The sequence below is a fragment of the Leptonotus elevatus genome, chromosome 1, assembly GCF_054856555.1.
Source record: "Leptonotus elevatus isolate MCC_2025b chromosome 1, RoL_Lele_1.0, whole genome shotgun sequence".
In the NCBI taxonomy this organism is placed as follows: Eukaryota; Metazoa; Chordata; class Actinopteri; order Syngnathiformes; family Syngnathidae; genus Leptonotus; species Leptonotus elevatus.
This window is the reverse complement of record NC_141239.1, coordinates 30,887,876-30,907,161: the sequence shown is the minus strand read 5'-3', so window position 1 is coordinate 30,907,161 and position 19,286 is coordinate 30,887,876. Positions and strand designations below refer to the sequence as shown.

At 40.5% G+C, this 19,286-nt stretch overlaps 2 protein-coding genes across 3 annotated transcripts; one reads left to right on the top strand and one right to left on the bottom strand.

Moving 5' to 3' along the window:
• kcna7 (potassium voltage-gated channel, shaker-related subfamily, member 7) lies at positions 1–13,382 on the bottom strand. 2 transcript variants are annotated; one of them, XM_086091241.1, is made up of 4 exons: positions 13,311–13,382; positions 6,518–6,657; positions 5,282–5,967; positions 1–2,870 (listed from the first exon to the last, which is right to left on the bottom strand). In XM_086091241.1, the coding sequence occupies exons 3-4, from the start codon at positions 5,957–5,959 to the stop codon at positions 2,001–2,003; spliced, it is 1,548 nt and encodes a 515-aa protein (XP_085947367.1). In that variant the 5' UTR covers positions 5,960–5,967; positions 6,518–6,657; positions 13,311–13,382; the 3' UTR covers positions 1–2,000. The 2 variants fall into 2 exon arrangements, with proteins under 2 accessions (XP_085947367.1, XP_085947361.1); XM_086091235.1 differs by lacking the exon at positions 13,311–13,382 and having other exon boundaries at positions 6,518–6,719.
• On the top strand, positions 10,617–19,052 carry bcat2 (branched chain amino-acid transaminase 2, mitochondrial). The gene is made up of 11 exons (XM_086091252.1): positions 10,617–10,807; positions 13,338–13,409; positions 14,409–14,609; positions 14,700–14,810; positions 14,883–15,002; positions 15,098–15,261; positions 16,576–16,718; positions 17,048–17,133; positions 17,844–17,984; positions 18,061–18,135; positions 18,342–19,052. The coding sequence occupies exons 1-11, from the start codon at positions 10,790–10,792 to the stop codon at positions 18,381–18,383; spliced, it is 1,173 nt and encodes a 390-aa protein (XP_085947378.1). The 5' UTR covers positions 10,617–10,789; the 3' UTR covers positions 18,384–19,052.
• The last annotated feature ends 234 nt before the right edge of the window (positions 19,053–19,286 follow it).

Sequence of the window (19,286 nt, the reverse complement as noted above, 5' to 3'; positions counted from 1 at the left end):
TGTTGCTTTTAAGTTGACATCCACCATCTTAAAGTTGCAGAAGGAAATTGTGCTAAACTACTCAAGAGCAAACACTATAAGGATAAACAGTGAAATTTAGCCACCAATGCTTGCCTCATTATCTTAGCTAGCTTGTACCCCTAATAGTAAATGAAGACCCTTTCATGTAAAAATTGGTGTATTAGACATATTTTGGAAGTATTTATACATCTTTCAGTAGAGTACACCCACATGACTGATTTGCAGCCAATTTGATGTGTGGGGATATCTACACAGACAGACAAATTTGACAGAATATGAGCACATTGTTTGCCTTTAACTCATTCATTCCCAGCCATTTTCACTGACGCAACCCCCTTCACTCCTAGCTGTTCCACTGGATTTTGCCCACAGAATATTGTGTTCTATTGCTAAACATGGAACCTACCAAAAGAAAGATTAGAGTCTCTTCCATCATCAGGAAAGAAAAGTATATTTGTACATGTTACCGTTTTGCAGCAATTAGCATTAGAATATAGCTAAGTTTCATCATTATTCACAAATCTGTTTAAAATAGTGGTGTAAAGAGCTTTTTGCAACATGGCCCTGGTTGGTCTCTTATACTCTGCTGCCACCTGCTGGATGTTTTTGTAATAACTACTATTGCTTCAAGCATTCTCTTCAGTTCAGAGGTTGTATCAAATCCTTCTATATGCTCTTGTATTTAAAAAAAAAAACATTTAAAACGTTTAAATACGTCTTTGGGAGCATGGTAATATTTAAAATAGAACATATTTATACGTTTTTGGGAGCAAATTAGTTAAAAGGAACATCACAACACATTCAGTGCGTAGTGACGTAGAATGGCGGACGGCCCTATGCTGAATACGAAACGGGTAGCCTAGAAAGAAAGCGGGGTAAGCCTCCGTAGCGTTCCTAAAGGGACGATCAAAACTCTTGAATGCGTCTGGTGAATGACGAGAGCACGCCGTGGTGGAGGGTGACTCCCCCGATCGCATGTTGTTTCTTTAGGAACACTACAAGGCTTACCTCTCTTTCTTTATGTTCATTTTGCATTGCTTGGCAGAGAGCCAGCCGCCATTCTACGTCACTACGCACTGAATGAATGTGACGTGAATAACAATGGTGGCGTACGTACAAATAAAGTTTCTACGAGATGTATTCAATTGGAAAAATGAGTCTATAAATTATTAAATTTTTTTGGGGTCTTCTGAATGTTTTGTCTTCTCTTTCTTCCATAACGACTGTATGTTGAAAGTAGCACCAGGAATATATTGTGTTTGTGTGTATATGTGTGTGAGTGTGGAGTAGGATATGTGTACGTGTAAATATCTGTAGGTTATGTGAATGTGTATGTTTCTAACAAGTACCGTATGTTTTGAGTTTTTTGTTCATGTCTGTGATGTCCGTTTTTTGTGTGTCGTGACAGAATTATATTTGTTTTGTTTGCATACTCCTTGGTTTAGCTTGTCTGTCAGAAAGGGGTTTGTTGTTTATGTTTGTGACGTTTGTCTTTTGTGTGATGAAAAAAAGGAGAAAATTCGTTCAAATAAAAACATTTGAAAAAAGCAACAACCAAATAAATCATATAGAGCAAACTTTACATTACAGTCAGGGTTCGTTTTAAGCAGAGAAGAATTTGGACGGTTTCTAATGACCGTAAAGCTTTATCAGGGCTTGCATTTATCTGGGTTAATTTTCATGTCAACCTTGCCGAAAAACACATGCCACTCATGCAGATACCCCAAAAATGCCATTTAGCTGTAATGAGCTTTTCAAAGAGCAAAAATGTGTTGCAAACTTAAAAATCGTATAATATGGCATTGACTGAATGGAGCACTCCCGGGAAAGTGTTAAACAGATGTTCCTCTGCATCTCTGGCGTCTGGCTGAGTGAAAAGTCATTTGATCTTTATGACATTGTTTGTGGGTTCCCACTGTCCATGTCTCCTTTTGATTGTCATTACTGCTACTATTACCAACCCCCCTTCTGTTGTCCCTTCACACCTGGGTAACAAGAGGTTCTCTGAGAAGAAAGTTCACTCCACCAAGCTCTCCGTCTGCTTTGCTGTTCCTTTCGTAAAGTGGTACACCTTCCCGCGTGTCCTCAGGCCCTTCATCCATCTCTTCCTCGTCATCTTCATCATCATCTTCCCAGAGAGACGTGGATACGTGTTGGTACTCGGTCGTGTCGTCCCGCTCCATCTCACGGTGATAAAAATAGCTGAAGTTGGACACGATAACGGGCACGGGTAACGAGATGGTGAGCACGCCGGAGATGGCGCACATGGAGCCCACCAACTTGCCGCCCACCGTCTCTGGGTACATGTCACCATAGCCCACCGTCGTCATGGACACCACAGCCCACCAGAAGGCCTCAGGGATGCTGGTGAAGGACGTGTCCGGGCGGTCCACCTCGGCAAAGTAGACTGCGCTGGAGAATAGGATGACTCCGATAAAGAGGAAGAAGATGAGCAGGGCGAGTTCTCGCAGGCTGGCCTTCAGCGTCTGGCCCAGGATCTGGAGACCTTTGGAGTGTCGAGACAACTTAAAGATCCTGAAGACCCTCACGAGCCGGATGACCCGGATGAGGGCGAGCGACACAGAGGGCTGCGCCCCTTTGTCCCTGGCCATCTCCGTGCCCAGCGTGACGAAGTAAGGAATGATGGCGAAGAAGTCGATGGTGTTCATGACGTCCTTGAAGAAGTGCATCTTGCTGGGGCAGCAGCTGAAGCGTATAATGAGCTCAAACGAAAACCAAAAGATGCAGATGGTCTCCACGATAAAGAAGGGGTCCTGGAAGAGGGTGAAGACCGGCGAGGGTGAGAGGGTCTCGTTGCTGACGGCCGAGTGAAGAGCGCTGCTGAACCTCTGAGAGACAAAGAGAAAGGAGCAAGTCATAAGTAAATCTCAATTCCTAACCTTCCAAGTTTCAAGCAATTCCATAATTACTGTGGATAAAGTAAAGCAAGTCCATTCCAGTCTGCCCATTTTAAGCCAAGTCATTATTTAGGTTAAGTAGGAATACGTTACTCAGTCGCAATATACAGGAATATTTGCAGCTACTTTCTTTTTCAGCATTTCCAATTGTCAAAAGCTCCAACGTCCCTCTTTTCAGCACCATTTTGTTAGGGTACTATAGTACAGTTTGATAGTTAGGCACACACATGTCCATTCATTGTTCTTTGATGTGAAGGTTTCTGCCACGTATCACCATGGTGACATGGTCATGTAAGACAAAACAAGGATGGAAGTGGTTCCTCAGCACATTACAAGATGTTGACATTGATGCTAACATTTACCGCTCCTCCGTTTTCACTTGGTCTGAATTCATTTTCCACCCGGACTTTAATTTCCAGGTCTATATTTAAAAAGATGGACTTGAGTTTCACACTGACACAGACTCGTTTTCTCAGAAGTGGGCGACTTGATAGGATTTGGCACTAACGAGATGGGTCGAGTTACCTTTGCAGGTTTGTGGTTAACAGTGTAGCAGCGCAGGACTTGTTGTATGTTGTGGTTTTGACACATTGCTTCGTCAGTCCTGAGTCCTGACGGTTCGGACTTCCTTTTTTACCCACATGCATCTTCACATACGTTAAGTAGGATTTAATCCGACTTGGATGTACCGCTACATACCGCCACTCTTGCATTTATCATCACCTCACAGTTGTCTCCCTGCCTTTGTTCTTCAATAAGGAACCAGATGAATTAACTCATCAACACTGTCATGTTAACCAGAATAACCACTAGAAGCTGCATGGAGAAACCTAATATCAAGCAATCCTAAAACACCATGAAAATATGCCCCCTTGTGGCTACGAGCTGTATATTATGATGTAAGTGCAAGCTGATTGGACGTTTAGTGGTGGAGATAGCATAGTCATGTTTCTAGCTCATTTCAATCAAGCCCTAATCCAAAACAAAACCCTAGCCCCTATCTCTGACCAAAATCCGAATCCTAGTTCAAACCTAACCCCCTATGCTCCGGCCTGATTTGCTTTGGTAACCCTCATGTCATCATAGTGCTGTTTTCAGTGTGTACGAGTTTATTAATACATATAATCATATCTGGATGGCTTATCCTTCATCTATATTTAGAGGTCTACATCTCAGAGGGGTAACATGAGAGTGCCTCATCTGCTTTCCTTGCCTCTGTGCACTTTGCTCTACCTTGACTTCTGGAATATCGTCTGCATCTAAATGTGCTCTCCCATCCTCACTCTCACTCTCAGGACTTGTTTAATCTGCTTCCTGGATACTCAAGGACATATCTTGCTGATTTCCTTCCCTCCATCTTCTAGGAATGTAGTTCATCTGAAGCTTGACTCGCTGTTCTCTTTGCCGCCCCAAACCCTCAGAAACGACACACTTAAAAGGGGACACCTGTTACCACCTGATGTCCTCCCCATGTTCACCACATTACCACCCTCTTTGCGCCCTGTCACCTAGCCTCCGATTTAGCACCATGCATCCTTGTGTTGGGAATGTCCATCCAGTAGCCCATCCGTTTTCTTTCAAGTATCCCATTCAGCTTCACTGGGAAACTGGGGTCTATTCCGGCGGTCTTTGAGACAACACCCTGGACTGATTACCAGTCAATCACGGGACATGACTCAATTCAGTTCTACAAATCTGCCAACAATTCAAAGTCTTTTAAATGAACGAACTGCACATTTTGGGACTGTGGGACAACAAGGCTATCACAGCAGACTTTGGGGGCTGACTTTGTAGTCAGCCCCCAAAGTCTGGACTGACATTTCCAGATCTGCTGCTCTACCAACAATACAGAGCCTTTCACATGAACCAAACATAGACGAATTTGGACAATGGGACAAAGCTGGGGTGGATCCCAGTCAACCTTGGAGTGTACTACAACTTGGATTTATCACTTGTCAACTGCAGCACAGGACACATCTCCCACATCTACAGTTCTACCAACAATTCAGAGTCCGCCGTGAATCTAACCTATGCGTTTTTAGACTGTGGGACAAAGTCTATCCCAGTGGACAGGGAACTGCAACCTCAACCCAACCCCCAGGCCAGGTTGACAACTTGTCATTGTCAACTGTATGATGTTGAAGTATAACTTGCTAACTTTCCACTATGCTATGATACATAGTGCAGCGGCTACGTCCAGAAAGCGATGGAGTGTGATCTGTAAGCTATGCTAACTTTACAGTCCAGCTAGCAAAACAAACTAACCTCATGTCGGTTTACTGGGAACAGTTTGTAAGCATTAGAACAACTTTAATTGCGACTGTGTCAGTGTTACCACCTACCTCCCTCTGCTCCTTCTCATTCCTAAACTCGGGCAGGGTTTCCAGGCAGAAGATGAGAATGGAGATAATGATGACCAGGACGCTGATGATGGCAATGATGCGGGCACCGCTGGATGACTCGGGGTACTCGAAGAGCATCCAAAGGCGGCGGCGCAGCTCCCCGCTGGGCAGAGCTCGCTCCTCCTCCTTGGGGAAGCCCTCATCCTCCTTGAAACGGTCCAGAATGTCTTCGCCCAGCTGGTAGAAGCGCAGCTCCTCCAGGAACACGTCCAGCGGCACGTTGGCGGGCCGCCGCAGTCTGCCGCCTGACTGGTAGAAGTACAGGATGGCCTCGAAGCACACCCGGCTGCGGTCAAGGAAGATCTCGTTTCGCACAGGGTCAAAGTAGCGCACCCGCTTACGGGGGTCTCCCAGTAGGGACTTGGGGAACTGGGCGACGGTCCGCAGCTGGGTCTCGTAACGCATGCCTGACACGTTGATGGCCAAACGCTCGGTCAGGGCCCAGCCGCTCCTGCACCGCGGACGCCGCTTGTCCCGCTTTGTGTCATCACCGGACGACGGCACCACCGCCTTTCCGCTCGCCCTCTCTTGCTGATTGTGCTCATCTTTGGCCTGCTTTTCCTCGTCCTCAGAGGGACGCTTGTCTTTGCCTCCGTCGTCCTTGTCTGGGCTTGCCATCTCACAACCTTGAACCGCAACAAGAGTACTTTTAATGACTCAAAATCCATTTATTGAAGTTTGGGTTTCCATGAGAGGGCAGTTATGGTGTGAAACCATTTAATTGTACACTGTAAAGTGGACCCCAGCATATTCATGATTCAGCATTTGGGGATTTACCTACAATATTATCCGAATTTTGGGAGGAACCTATACTGCGATTTTTGCTTGTTAAAAACACTTCAAGTATAACTTTGGTGGCATCTTCGTGTATAGGAACTATGTGAAAGTGAGTTGGGGACTTTTATTTACACGTAAGTCATCGCAGAGTCAATTGTTAATTTTTGCCATTTGTGGCACGGCTCTGTCCCTATTCCCTGCAAATAACCGAGGAATACAATTGCTTTGTGATCTTTGCTTTGCTGGGAAGCAGTCCCCATATGTAGAGCTGAACTTTTTTATTTTATTACATGACATAAATTATTGCAAATAATCCCTAAACTATGACTCATAAACCCTAGATGTCTGGGGACCCCAGTTTGAGAATGTCTGCTCTAAATTGCAGGAAATGAGTCTTACCTTGTTGATTCCTGTGGATTCAACTAATGAGTGTCACACCCATGACTGCCACCTGCTCAGCGTGCCCTCACAGTTGACCCGTTCCTCGTCGGGAGGTCCACCGTCCCCTCAAACATGCTGATGGTGTCCTCTTCGGGGTCCTCTAGTGAGTTTGGTAGGGGGAGGTCAGAGGCACCTGGTGTTAATCACTGATCGTTCGGCGTGTTTGTGGGCCACTTGGTGAGGACGCCCCCACACTCATGCGCTTGCCCGCTCACTTTCTCTCCCTCTACGCTCATCAGGAAAAGCTGTAAGGCCGAAATTTAATCTTGCAGCTTCTCCAAAGGCCAACACCGCCACTGGCTGTTTGCCTGCTTTGCCCCGGGAAATGCCCGCACATACACACACAGGCTCACAAAACATGACCCCATACATACTGCACATGACTGGATAGTGATTCAGAAATAATTGTTTTTTATACTGTTTGTTACGGTTTCCTGTTTCTGTATAAGCTCTTTTTAATGACGTATGACGCAATCTTTAGGAACTAAATCAATGGAAATTAAATTGAATGTAAAATGATGGAGTTAAATTGCCAGATGATTAAACTTGCTGCTTAAATTTTTATTTTATGATCAATTTCGAATTTTATATTTTCCAATAAACAACAACAACAGTAAGGGTGCATTAAAGTAGGCATTAAAGTAGTAGCACTAGCAGAAAAGAAAAAAAATCAAATAATTTCATTTTTGTTTTATTTTTATGTAGTGAGGATATTTATTAATATTTCAAAACTTAATTCGTCTTCTTTGAGCACTTGTTACCTCACAAATGTTTTGTTTTTTTATTTTATTTCTTGAGTTGACGTCATCCAGTAGAAATCATGTAGATCATTACTGGCCCACCAGAGGGAGACAGTTACCACAGCACAACGGTTTGAAGTCCCAAAAGTCAAGTGGAAATTTTGTTTGCCTTTAAACAACTGCCTATGGTTTCGTTTTTATTTTATTTTTTATTGGAATACTACAAGTAAAAACTTTTGTAAGTGCATTCATTTATCATCAAATATCATATACTGGTGGCATTTTCAAAATTAAACATATTGTTGGTCATACCTCATCAAATCAGTACATATTGATAACATAATTACAGAACTGGAAAGTACTCATCGGGATCTTTAGTTTTTAACGTATGACTCTATATGGGTTGTTTCAATTTAAATTTTGACGTTGCAGTTGGTGAACTTTGACCTGAGGCCATCTCCTAAAGGTAAACACCACTTGTTCATGGAAATAAAACCAATTAAGTGGCTGTCTACCAACTACACATCCACCAAGTTTTGGTTAACCCTGTTTGACATTGTTGTGACCTTGAACTTTGACCTCGACCTTGATGTTTTACCACAAAAGTGTGACAGCAATGAACCTACTTGTTGAATATCAAGTGAATTGGTGCTGATATGTGGGAGTGAAACTGAAAAGCTATATTTACCTCTCAGCTCTTCCTGTTTATGATTATTATAGATTTTTTTTTTATAGAGCATGGCAAAAGCTAATTTGAAGGGTGCAGGTTAGTCAGGCTCTACCTGACTAACCTGCATGCAAGCGGAAATGTTGCCGGTGTCAGCTTCCACTCATGACTTCATTATTTATGATGGAACAACAACTCATGATCTCACTCTACAAACTATGTCACACATTTCAAGAATAAATTGTACACTAGAATTATGGAACTAACCATACTTTATATTTATATATATATATATATATATATATATATATAATTGTTTCAACCTGGTGTTGTTGTTCAATCGGAACAATTACATTTTATATGAAATAACAGGTGTAGGTTTAGCATTTCAATGCATTGTTCTTTTTTTTTTTTATCAATTGTGTAGTCAAAACTAAATTAAAAAGAGTTTTTGGTCAATTCATGTATGTGCAAAAGTAAGTGAACCCGGAACTGCATTGCTTAAAACAAGCAGTTAAGGATCAGGTAGAACAAATTGGTAGCTAAACTAGCCACTGAAATGGACCAATGAAATGAGAAGTTTAGCGAAGAAATTGTGCATCACTGACTTAAACAGAAACAAAACCACATCACTTTAGTCTTACCCAAGTGAACCCATACTGGTCAGTCATGCTGAGAGGAAGATAAATCTCAGGGGACCTCAGGAAGTGGCTAGTGACAGCACATCTGTCTGGGGAAAGCTATAAAGTCGTTTTTTTTTATTGAGCTTCATCATTCCACTGTGAAGCAGATCATCTGCAACTAGAGAACACTGAAAATTACTACAATCCAGCCTAAAAGTGGACGACCTTCTAAAATATCAGCAAGAACCACAAGACAAATGATAATTCAGATAAAAAGCCAACTCGAACATCACATCAAGGGATTTGCAGACCTCTTTTGGGACACATGTGCATGCTTCAACAATCAGACGAAAAGTCCATCGACAAGGCTTTCATGGAAGAATTGTTAGGCTCTGCTCACAAAAAATATCAAAGCTGCCCATCTCAACTTTGCCAGCGAGTACCTGGACAAACCGGAAGCTTTTTGGAAGTCCCTTCTGTGGACAGATGAGTCCAGAATTAAACTGTTTGGTCACAACTAAAACAGTCATGTTTGGTAAAAAGATAACACCAGCAAAATAACTTTCTCCCTTAAGTGAAGCAGGGTGGTGAGACTGTTCAGTTCTGGGCTGGCTTTTCATCCTCAACTCCACATAGTCCAGGGAATCATGAATTCAGAGGAATATTGTGAAATCCTGGAACAAAACCTGAAGCCGTCCTTTGTGAAATTACAGCCTGGTAGAAGATGGATTATGCAACATGACAATAATCCAAAGCATTCCAGCAATACAACCAAGGCATGTCTGAAAACAACAAGATTCATGTTCTGGATGTGCCCAGTCAAAATCCTGACTTAAATTATTTCAAAATACTGTGGCGGGACCTGAAGCGGGCAGTTTATGCTAGACGCCCATCCAACCTCTCTCAACTTGCTGCATTTTGCAAGGAAGAGTGGCAAAAAAGTAGATGTGAAAGACTGATAGGTCACTAAAGAAAGTGTTTGGATGAAGTTCTCATTGCAAAAGGAGGTGCAATGTCTGATTAAGTGAGAGGTTCACATACTTTTGCACTCATGAAATCTGAGTTTTCTTAAATCAACAACTTTTGCTCAATAATGCATGACAATATTATCATTCTTTTTGTTCAAGTCCATTATTTTCAATGTCAGCATTGTAGATTGGGGTATGACTAAACATGTAAAGTTATTTTTATATTTTATACAAAAAATCTGACCATCCCTACAGGGTTCACAAGCTTTTGAGCAGCACTGTATATAATATAATTTGAAACCAGAACCTGAAACCTACACTCTAGCATTATCCCTGACTTGAAATCAAAATCCATGCTTCGGGGCCTACCGTACTTTGAAATTATAGACCCTGAGTGAAATCCTAATTTAAAATCCTAACCTCAGGCACTAATTTAAAACTGTAATTGATACTCCAAACTCCCATTTGAGATCAGGACCCAGTATTGAAACCCTTCTTTGGAACCTCAACCATGTCTTGGCCTCCTAATTTGAAACCCAAACCTGTATTGCAAACCTAACCTAAGAGTGAAACTAATTTGAAACCCTAACCCGTTTGAAAAACCTAATGTAGGCTTGAAACGCTACTTTAAATTCCGTGTACTATTTTTTTCCAAAGTGTTTTCTATTGTTTCTACACAGTTGATTTTACAGTTTCTCATATGATGCAATTCGGCAAATTTCACTTTTATTTAAATTGTGTATTTCATACTTTTTGTAGCAGATACTACTATTTTCAACTTTACAAAGTATCAATGAAATACGGTATGTCTGTAAAAAAAAATGTTGGTCAATGATTTGGACTGGTCGTCTTTTTGGGATTCTTGACTGACAACCAGCCCCACCCCTCTATCAGCTAATCAGCTATCAGTTCTCATACAGGCTACAGCCAATGAAAATTGACGCTCGAGTCACTCCTTCGTTGCATTTCTTCAATAGAACTTGTCAAAACACCGTCCCTCCACCCCTAAAAAAAAAGGCAAACAACAATACTTTTTTTCATCTCAAAATGTTATTTCGCTCCAAGCGTTTCGTTTCCAAGCCAAACTTTGAATGGCAATCATAAATTAATTTTATAAAGAGTTTATTTAATGACTAAATGTATGCGCTTAAAGGCGTAACACTGGAAAGCGGAACTTTTACTGGTTTGTTTCCACACGAGTAAATAATCAGTGAGCACACAGCAGAGCGGAGATGGCAGCTTTCCGATTGGTGAGTCCAAAGGCGACCAATGTCGTTATCTGTTTACCATGGCGAGTTAATGCCTCACTTTAAGCGCACCGATAAAGAGCAAATAAAGATAACGAAGATAAAAGGAGATAAATGGCGTTTAAATGGACCCACTGGGGCTACCGAGTCCCGCCTGAACACCGCCGAGCTAAAAAAAAAAAAAACAAAACATAAAAAGGGGCTCGGACGAAATTCCAGTTTCAAATGTGGGAATTTTCACGTTTCTGCCGAAAGGCACAAAAGTGACGACTCGATGACACTAACGGGAAAAAACGGTGCGAGTAGTCACGGTTCACTTTTGGATTCGGCTTACTTACTTTGTAATGGGAAACAGACAAAAGAATGGCTTTTTTTTCTTTCTTTTTTTTGCGATCCGACGCTACGCACCACAGTACATTCCATTGAATTAGTCAAGTAAAAGCGACGGGTTCATCCATGCAAATGCATCGCATAAAATACAGTCAAGTCCCCAGATCTGATTTTATGAATGTCCTTGATATTTTTTGGACGGTTGCGCTTGTGCAGTTTGCGCTTGTCGTGCCAATGATAATATTAATCGTCAAAGTTTGAGTGCATATCCATGAAACAAAATAAACTGCCTGTTTTAAGTCAAATGTTTGGCGAGCTGTTGTACTTTCGACGCTGTTTATATTTTCTAACTTTGTTTTAAATTTGGCATTGAATGTCATGACGTCATCGTTCAACACTAATACAAGTTGCATCATCCACATAGCCTGCGTTCATGATCAAGTTCGACCCGTTTGTAGAATACAATAATATTGTGTGCAAGTGCATATTACTATTGCTTATAAATCTCCTTCTATATGCGCTGTACATGTGATGAATTCATATTGTTGAAAACGCATGTTGTGATGCCATATAATATTAGTCTTTTTTTTAAACTACTTTTTTTTTGTTTACTTTTAAATGTTTTGTAAGTGTTGTCAATGTACGTTATTTTAGCAATTTTGGTAAGCAACTATTGTTTTCTCTTGTTTGCTTCTAAATGTTATTAGCTGTTTTGTCAGTCAGTAATTTTAGGGTTGTGTTTTTCTCAAATAGAAATAAAAAAACACAATGGTCATTGAAAGAACTTGCAAGTGACATAAATGGTAACTAAATGGATGAAAATTAATTTCAAAATCAGGTGTTGTTTTACCAAAATTACTTAGCCTTGTAGTAGTTAGCCTATATGCTGTAGTAGCATAAGTAATATTTTGAATGTTTGTTTACTGACTATTGTATGTACAAGAAAAAATAAAGTTAAAAAACAAACATTAATAAATAGTCCAGTTTACTGGATTGACCATGACCTGGCTGATTAACGATCTAGACACATTAAGAAAAAAATAAATATATAAATAAGCAGATTGGTATTTTTTTTATTGATATTGAGACACTAAGTTAACAATGAATTAAGCAATTATGCTAACATTGTTTAGCAATTATTTGATTCTTTTCACTCATGGTACTTTTACAATGGTCTTTTCATTTTTAATGCACATATTCAAAGCAATAAATAAATTAAAAAATCCTAGCAAATAAACTTTCCCAGAGTCAAATCTTTAAAATAGAGATCCGGATGTTGATGTCACGCATCCCAAAATGGGCGTTAGTGCAGCCATTTTGTCAGTGTTGGAAGAAAAAAACCACGCCTGACTCCCACAAACCTGTCCACCTCGTGCATGTATATCATGTTCTTTTCATCAAAGTGACTGTCAAAGCTCTTGGGCGGAAAGTTGACGGATAAACGCTAGTTTTTGCCCTCCTCGCCGTTGTAGTCCATTAACGCTGCGACCGCTACTTTCCCGCTGCAGGGGGCGTGTTCAAAGAAATAGTCACTTGATGTCCGGATAACAAGAAAAATGTCATATTTTTGAAATGCACTTCTTCACTCGTTAACTGGGACTTCAATTAGAATTTATATTTGTATCTTGGGAAAACTACAACTTCATAAATTTCAACTTTTTATATAGACGAATTACATCTTTGTTCTTGTAAATATTCCAACTTTTTATTTAAAAAATCTCTCATGACATTATTTACAACTTTTTTCCTTAAAGAAATACGTCTTTTTAGAGGAAGCGGTGCATTTGAGTAAATGTAGTCCATGTTTGATGAAAGTTAACAATATCTGATCAAAAATAAAACATGTTTTCATCAAAATTGCAAGCCATAAATACATTAACGGATATCAGCACTCAGCGCTCAAATGAAAGTCGTTGGACTCAAACTCGGTCTGAAAGTTGCGTCCCTAATATTCAGTGTATGAATGACTTTTCTCGGGTTATGCAGCGCTCCCATTTGAACAAACACATCTTAGTTACTTGGCTAATCACCACATGATCATATTTACACACGTTTTCCTAGCCACTGGGAAGCGTGTCAGGTTTCTATTTATAGCACGGGCGACAAGCTGGCGAGCCGATTGGCTCAGAGCGCCGCACACCCACTAGTAAGCTGTTGACGGAACAAGCTCGCTCACCTCTGCTGACTTATGTGTGTCGGTCAGGTGGTCCACAAAAGATTGAGTCAGACGCTTTCTGTGGCCTTGGCGCCGCGCCGCCTCGCCAGCTCCTTAAAGGTAACGCACTGCAAAGCATCATGGGAATGTTTGATGTGTCACCCTTTAACCTGACATTCTGCTTTTCCTCGCACTCTCCCCTCTGTTGTTGAATTCTTCCTAATTGAAGCACTTTATGTGTTAAATGGTAGAAGGGCCACACTTTACACCACAAAAGTCAAGGCAGACTCATCATAAATTTGGATCATTTTGAGGGGAATAAATCCTACAAGAATGCCGTTGTATTTTGTTAGGAAAACGGCTGAACAATTCAAGAAAAGAGGTTGTGTATTTTGGATGAAAAATTTTGTCGATTTTTTTGTGGAGAAAAAAAGTAATAATATTAAAATATGACTATTCCTGTATATATCCAACTTTTTTCACTCCGTATATAAAAAAAAAAAGACAAAAATAAAACATATATACAACTTTTTTCCCTCTCAAAACAATTTATTTGAAATATACAGTAAACAATTATTTTTCCCTCAAATGTTTATTACATTATAATGTACTTTTAAAAAAAGGAAATTGTATCAATTTTCCTCAAATACAATATACAACTTTTTTATTTCTAAATAGCTGAATTAATAATACACAGAAAACATTTTATATAAATAAAATTCACATAATTTTTCTCTCATAAGATATAAATGTTTTTAACTGCAAAATATGTTAATATTCTCAACAACAAAAATATTGTACATATACAACTTTTGAAGACTTTTACTGAAAATAAATTGTTTTTAAAATGTACTGTATAATTTTTTTTCTTGAAAATATATATATGGCTTATTTACTCAAAAATATACAACCACTTTTCAGAAAATATATATTTTTTTAAATCTTGGGGAAAAAAGCAACCTTTTATGTAGATGAATATGTTGCATTTTTGTGGTCGTGTTATTGTATTTCTTTTGAGCGTGTCCCTTCTACTCCTCGTCATGAGACATAATTGTCGTATTGTAAAAAAAAACAAACGATCACTGTCGTTATGATTGGGGTGATGGTGCGCCGCCGCAGGCCGCCGACCTGACGGTGGAGCGTAATGCAAAACTCGCGGCCAAGCCCGACCCGTCCACGCTGGTGTTCGGGAAGCAGTTCTCGGACCACATGCTGACCGTGTCATGGTCGGCCGACAGCGGCTGGGACGCGCCCCGAATCAAACCCTTCCAGAACCTTTCGCTGCACCCGGCCAGCTCCGCTCTGCACTACTCCATCGAGGTCAGTTCGGCCGCCGGCGGTGTTTGATCACACCTTGGATTTTCGGAATCATGTCAGCATCAACCTGACCGTGTTGTTGTGGCGTGTCAGCTGTTTGAAGGCATGAAGGCGTTCCGCGGCGTGGACGACCGCGTGCGTCTCTTCCGGCCAATGCTCAACATGGAGCGCATGCACCGTAGCGCCGAGCGCAGCTGCCTTCCGGTGAGTTCCGACCCGTTGTCGACGCACCGGCACTTTTTTGACGCTGTTTTTGATGGTCGTCGTGTTTGGCAGACGTTCGACAAAGGCGAACTGCTGCAGTGTATCAAGAAGCTGGTGGAGCTGGACCAGGAGTGGGTTCCGTACTCCCAGGAGGCAAGCCTCTACATCCGGCCCACCTTCATCGGCATCGAGGCGAGTCCCGCGACGAACCTTCCGGAAAATCTCTAGGGATGTAATCGCATCTTCTCTGGCATTCTATTGATCTGTCCGTCTGTTTTACGTTGCAGCCGTCGCTGGGTGTGACTCGAGCCAGCCAAGCGTTGCTTTTCGTGATCGTGGGTCCGGTGGGGCCGTACTTCGCCACGGGCTCCTTCAACCCCGTCTCGCTGCTGGCCGACCCGTCGTTCGTGCGTGCCTGGAGAGGAGGGGTCGGCGCCTACAAGATGGGAGGGTGAGTCGCCTCCACAGAAAAGCGACAAGAAAAAAACATGAACATTAGAGCAACAGTAATATTATATGTTAGCTTAACGCTAACATATAAAGCAAAACAAAAATCACAATTGGAGCAGAAAGAAATTAATTGTATTCAATTTGTTGTTTTTACCTCATTCACTCGCAGCCATTTTCAATGAAGCAACCCCCTTCGCTCCCGGCTGTTTTACTTGATTTGGACTGATTTTGCAACGCTCGCAGAATATTGTGTTCCATTCCTATAAAACATGGAACAATTATTAGTCTCTTCTTTCATCAGGGGAAAAAAAAGTTTATTTCTATCTGTTTCCGTTTTGCAGCAATTAGCATTAGAATATAGCTAAGTTTCATTATTACAGTGGTACCTCCTGTGAAGTGTTCAAAGTCCGAATTGTTCAACCTCTGAAAAAATAATTCCGATAGGAAATAATGTAAATGCAATTCCCAAGCTCCAAAAACAAAAAAAATTATATTCTAATTTATTTCTAATTTAAATAATTTTCTATTTATGTAAAATAAAATAAAAATAAAAAAATTGAAAATAAAATGCTAACGTTTTCTTTAGTTCAGTGCTGAGTTTGTCTATTTTACATTGGGCATACTGTTAGACTACTAAGGGTTCCTTCCTTATGGTTGTCCTCGCACCAGTATTTACGGAAGTAGATTATCTTCTTCCTTAAATCCACTGTGGTTCCTTCTGTTTTTCTTTGTTGCCTATGGCACCGTTGGCTTTCTTTGGGCCGTTTTTGGAAGAAAATTGTCGTGGAAAAAATCAAATGCACTTGCGAAAGTCGAAACACCGCCATACCACCTCCGGGAGTGTTCATGCTCTGACTCCAAATGAGCAGCGCCTCGTCCCGACGACCGCGAAGTGTGCAATTCGGCATCACTCGGCTTGACTCGTCTACCCGTTCAATATACCCGTCCGGCTTTGCTTGGGTGTTCAGACTCCGAAAATTAGGTCAAACTCAGAGGAATTTTTTTCTCCGATTTTTTGGGGGTCGAAGTCCGATTTGTACGATTTCCGAGACGTTCAAACTCCAAGGTTCCACTGTATTCACAAACCTGTTTAAAACCGTGAAGAAAATGGCTTTTTTGTAACATGGCCCTGGTTGATCTCTTATACTCTGCTGTCACCTGCTGGCCGTTTTTGTAATAACTACCATTGCTTCAAGAGTTCTTTGCAGTTGAAAGGTTGCATCATAGCATTTTTTTTTTAACATAAAAAAACGTATAAATATGTTTTTGGGAGCAAATAAACACCAAAGCGTATTTGACGGCTCATTTCTTGCAGGAACTACGGCCCGACCATCGCGGTTCAGAATGAGGCGGTTCAGCGCGGCTGCCAGCAAGTTCTGTGGTTGTACGGCGACGAGGAGGAGATCACCGAGGTCGGGACCATGAACCTCTTCATCTACTGGACCAATCACAACGGAGGTACATGTCAACAATAGACACTCTGCCTTAAAAAAGGATGTTGTTTCTACAAGATAGCAAAGATACACCATAATGAAGCCATGTTACATAAACAAATGTATTGTATTGAGTAATTCAATTAGTCAACACAAACCTTCACATGAGGCTTATCAATTATCATCGAGCACATTTCACTCTATAAAATAAATTCTATTTATTTATAACGATTCGGGAGTAGGGAATAATTCACTCATTTCCTCCTCCTGAATTACTACATCAGGATTTTTAGTATGCATATTTATATATGTATTGGAATTTATTTATTTGTGTGTGTGTGCGCGCGTGTGTAGAGAAAGAGTTGTTGACACCACCTCTGGACGGCATCATCCTTCCCGGAGTCACCAGACAGTCTCTGCTGGACCTGGCAAGAACCTGGGTGAGTTTTTCCTCACATTGCTTCATTAAAATGTTTTTTTATTCACGTACATCATGAAATAACTTGCCGATTGATTTATTGTAAAGGTGAAATAATACAATATTGGTCAAATGAATCATTTAACATTCATTCGTAAAAAAAAAAAAAATATGAGAATGGGTATTTTATTTGTAAAGAAGTCAACTTGAATTACATTTTTTTTTGTCACAAGTTGGATTATTTAAATGTACTTATTTTTTTTTCTTCTCATCTACAAAATGAATTTACTTTTATTAATCTGGCTATATGATTGATTGATTACTGTATATGACAAATCTTTTAAAACGTGGCAAAACCTTTTACTTCTGTACGTAGCATTAATGAATATTTGATCATTCTAATATAATTAATGATTTTTTTTCAACTGAACATAAACTTTATTGACCTCATCTACAAATGAGATAAGTGTGCAATGTGTGTTTTTATTTATTTTAATTTAAAATAGTAAAATCATGAATTGTACTTGTTATTTTATTTTATTCATCTCTAATAACACAAAAGTGTACAAATATATTCATTTAATTATCTAATTAAATGTAAATACATTGATTGTAAAGTATTAACTTTCACCTAATAATCTGATTCGACTTCATTACTGGATTATAGTGAAACGGATGATTAATAATGAGCACATGAGAAAGGAAAAGGCTTGTAAATGTTGAACGTTGTAGGACGAGTTCAAAGTGACGGAGCGCACGATGGGCATGAAGGAGCTGCTGGATGCTCTGAACGCCGGCCGGGTCCTGGAGGTGTTTGGCGCCGGTACCGCCTGCGTGGTGTGTCCAGTGGGCAGCCTCCTCTACAAGGGCCAGGTGCGCTTGTTTATTTTTCATTGGTGAGCGCCCCCTTGTGTCCAAACAAAACACTGACTTCTGAATACCATCTCAGACGTACCACATCCCAACAATGCAGAACGGACCCGACCTGGCCAAGAGGTTCTACAAAGAGCTCACCGATATTCAGGTGAGTAGATATTGAAAAATGTTTCTGTTGTGGCAGCAACATGTTTCAGTTAAAAAAATAAAAATAAAAAAAGGATTACAAGGAAATGAGAATGCAAGACTATTTGAAGGCACTATTGCCCAAGCCCAAGTTGTTTAAATGACAAATGTGACAATGAAATATTTTGTCAAGTCGAATGTTAACGTCGTCTTCTCGTCTTTTCACAGTACGGACGCAAGGCCAGTGAATGGGCGCCTCTGGTGGTGTAAATGTTTTGCACAAGTCAGTAGAATCAACAGTTCCATCCCGTAATTCCACTTTGGATCACCAGTAACCCCCCTTTCCCCCCACCCGCCTCTGCTCTCGTTCCTTCCTTATTGAAAACCACTAATGCACACCTGCCACTCGGTAGAGACAAGAGACTGGTAGCCAGTGGTCTTGGAGCAATAAGAACTGTATGCAACAACACGGCTCCACTTTTTCAATTGTAATATTTATGATATATAACACAATGTTCCTGCCCCTATAGACTGTAGTTGCAGTTTAGTGATGAGCTGCATTGCGGTGTGGTGCTTTTAAACTGTTAGTGTGGACGAAAGGGGCCACTTTGCACTCCAGCTAGGACGAGCGCCCGCACAGAACAAGGCCCAAAACGGAGATTAGCGCGAGCAAATGATGCACTGGTTTGTGTTGTTGGGTTGTTTTTTTAAAAATATGTTTTTAATTAGAAATGAGTTGATCCATCGTGTGTAATGAATTGTATGTGATTAGTTGGTCTGTCTTCCGTGTGCTCTCGTCAAGTGCCTGCTGACCGCCGTTTGGTTGGTCAGCGCGTCTTCCGCTGAATATTCTCCAGTAAATGTCCTTTTCTTTTTCTTTCCATGTGATGTTTACATTTAGTCAACATTATTTTTACATTAAAGCCCGTTTGAGTCCTGTCTGATGATCTGATCTGCTGATTTTGAAAATGGACAGATGAGATTCAAATGTGTACGCAGTTTGTATTTTCTAATTTAATTCATTCTATATAAATATTTTGTGTTATTAAAAACAAAACTTGATCAAACAAAATGGCAAATATAAAATTATGTACTTTCTAATTGTATTACGCACTTACTACAAAATGTTAAATATGAAAATGATTTTACACCTGAATTTATTTCAAATATTAA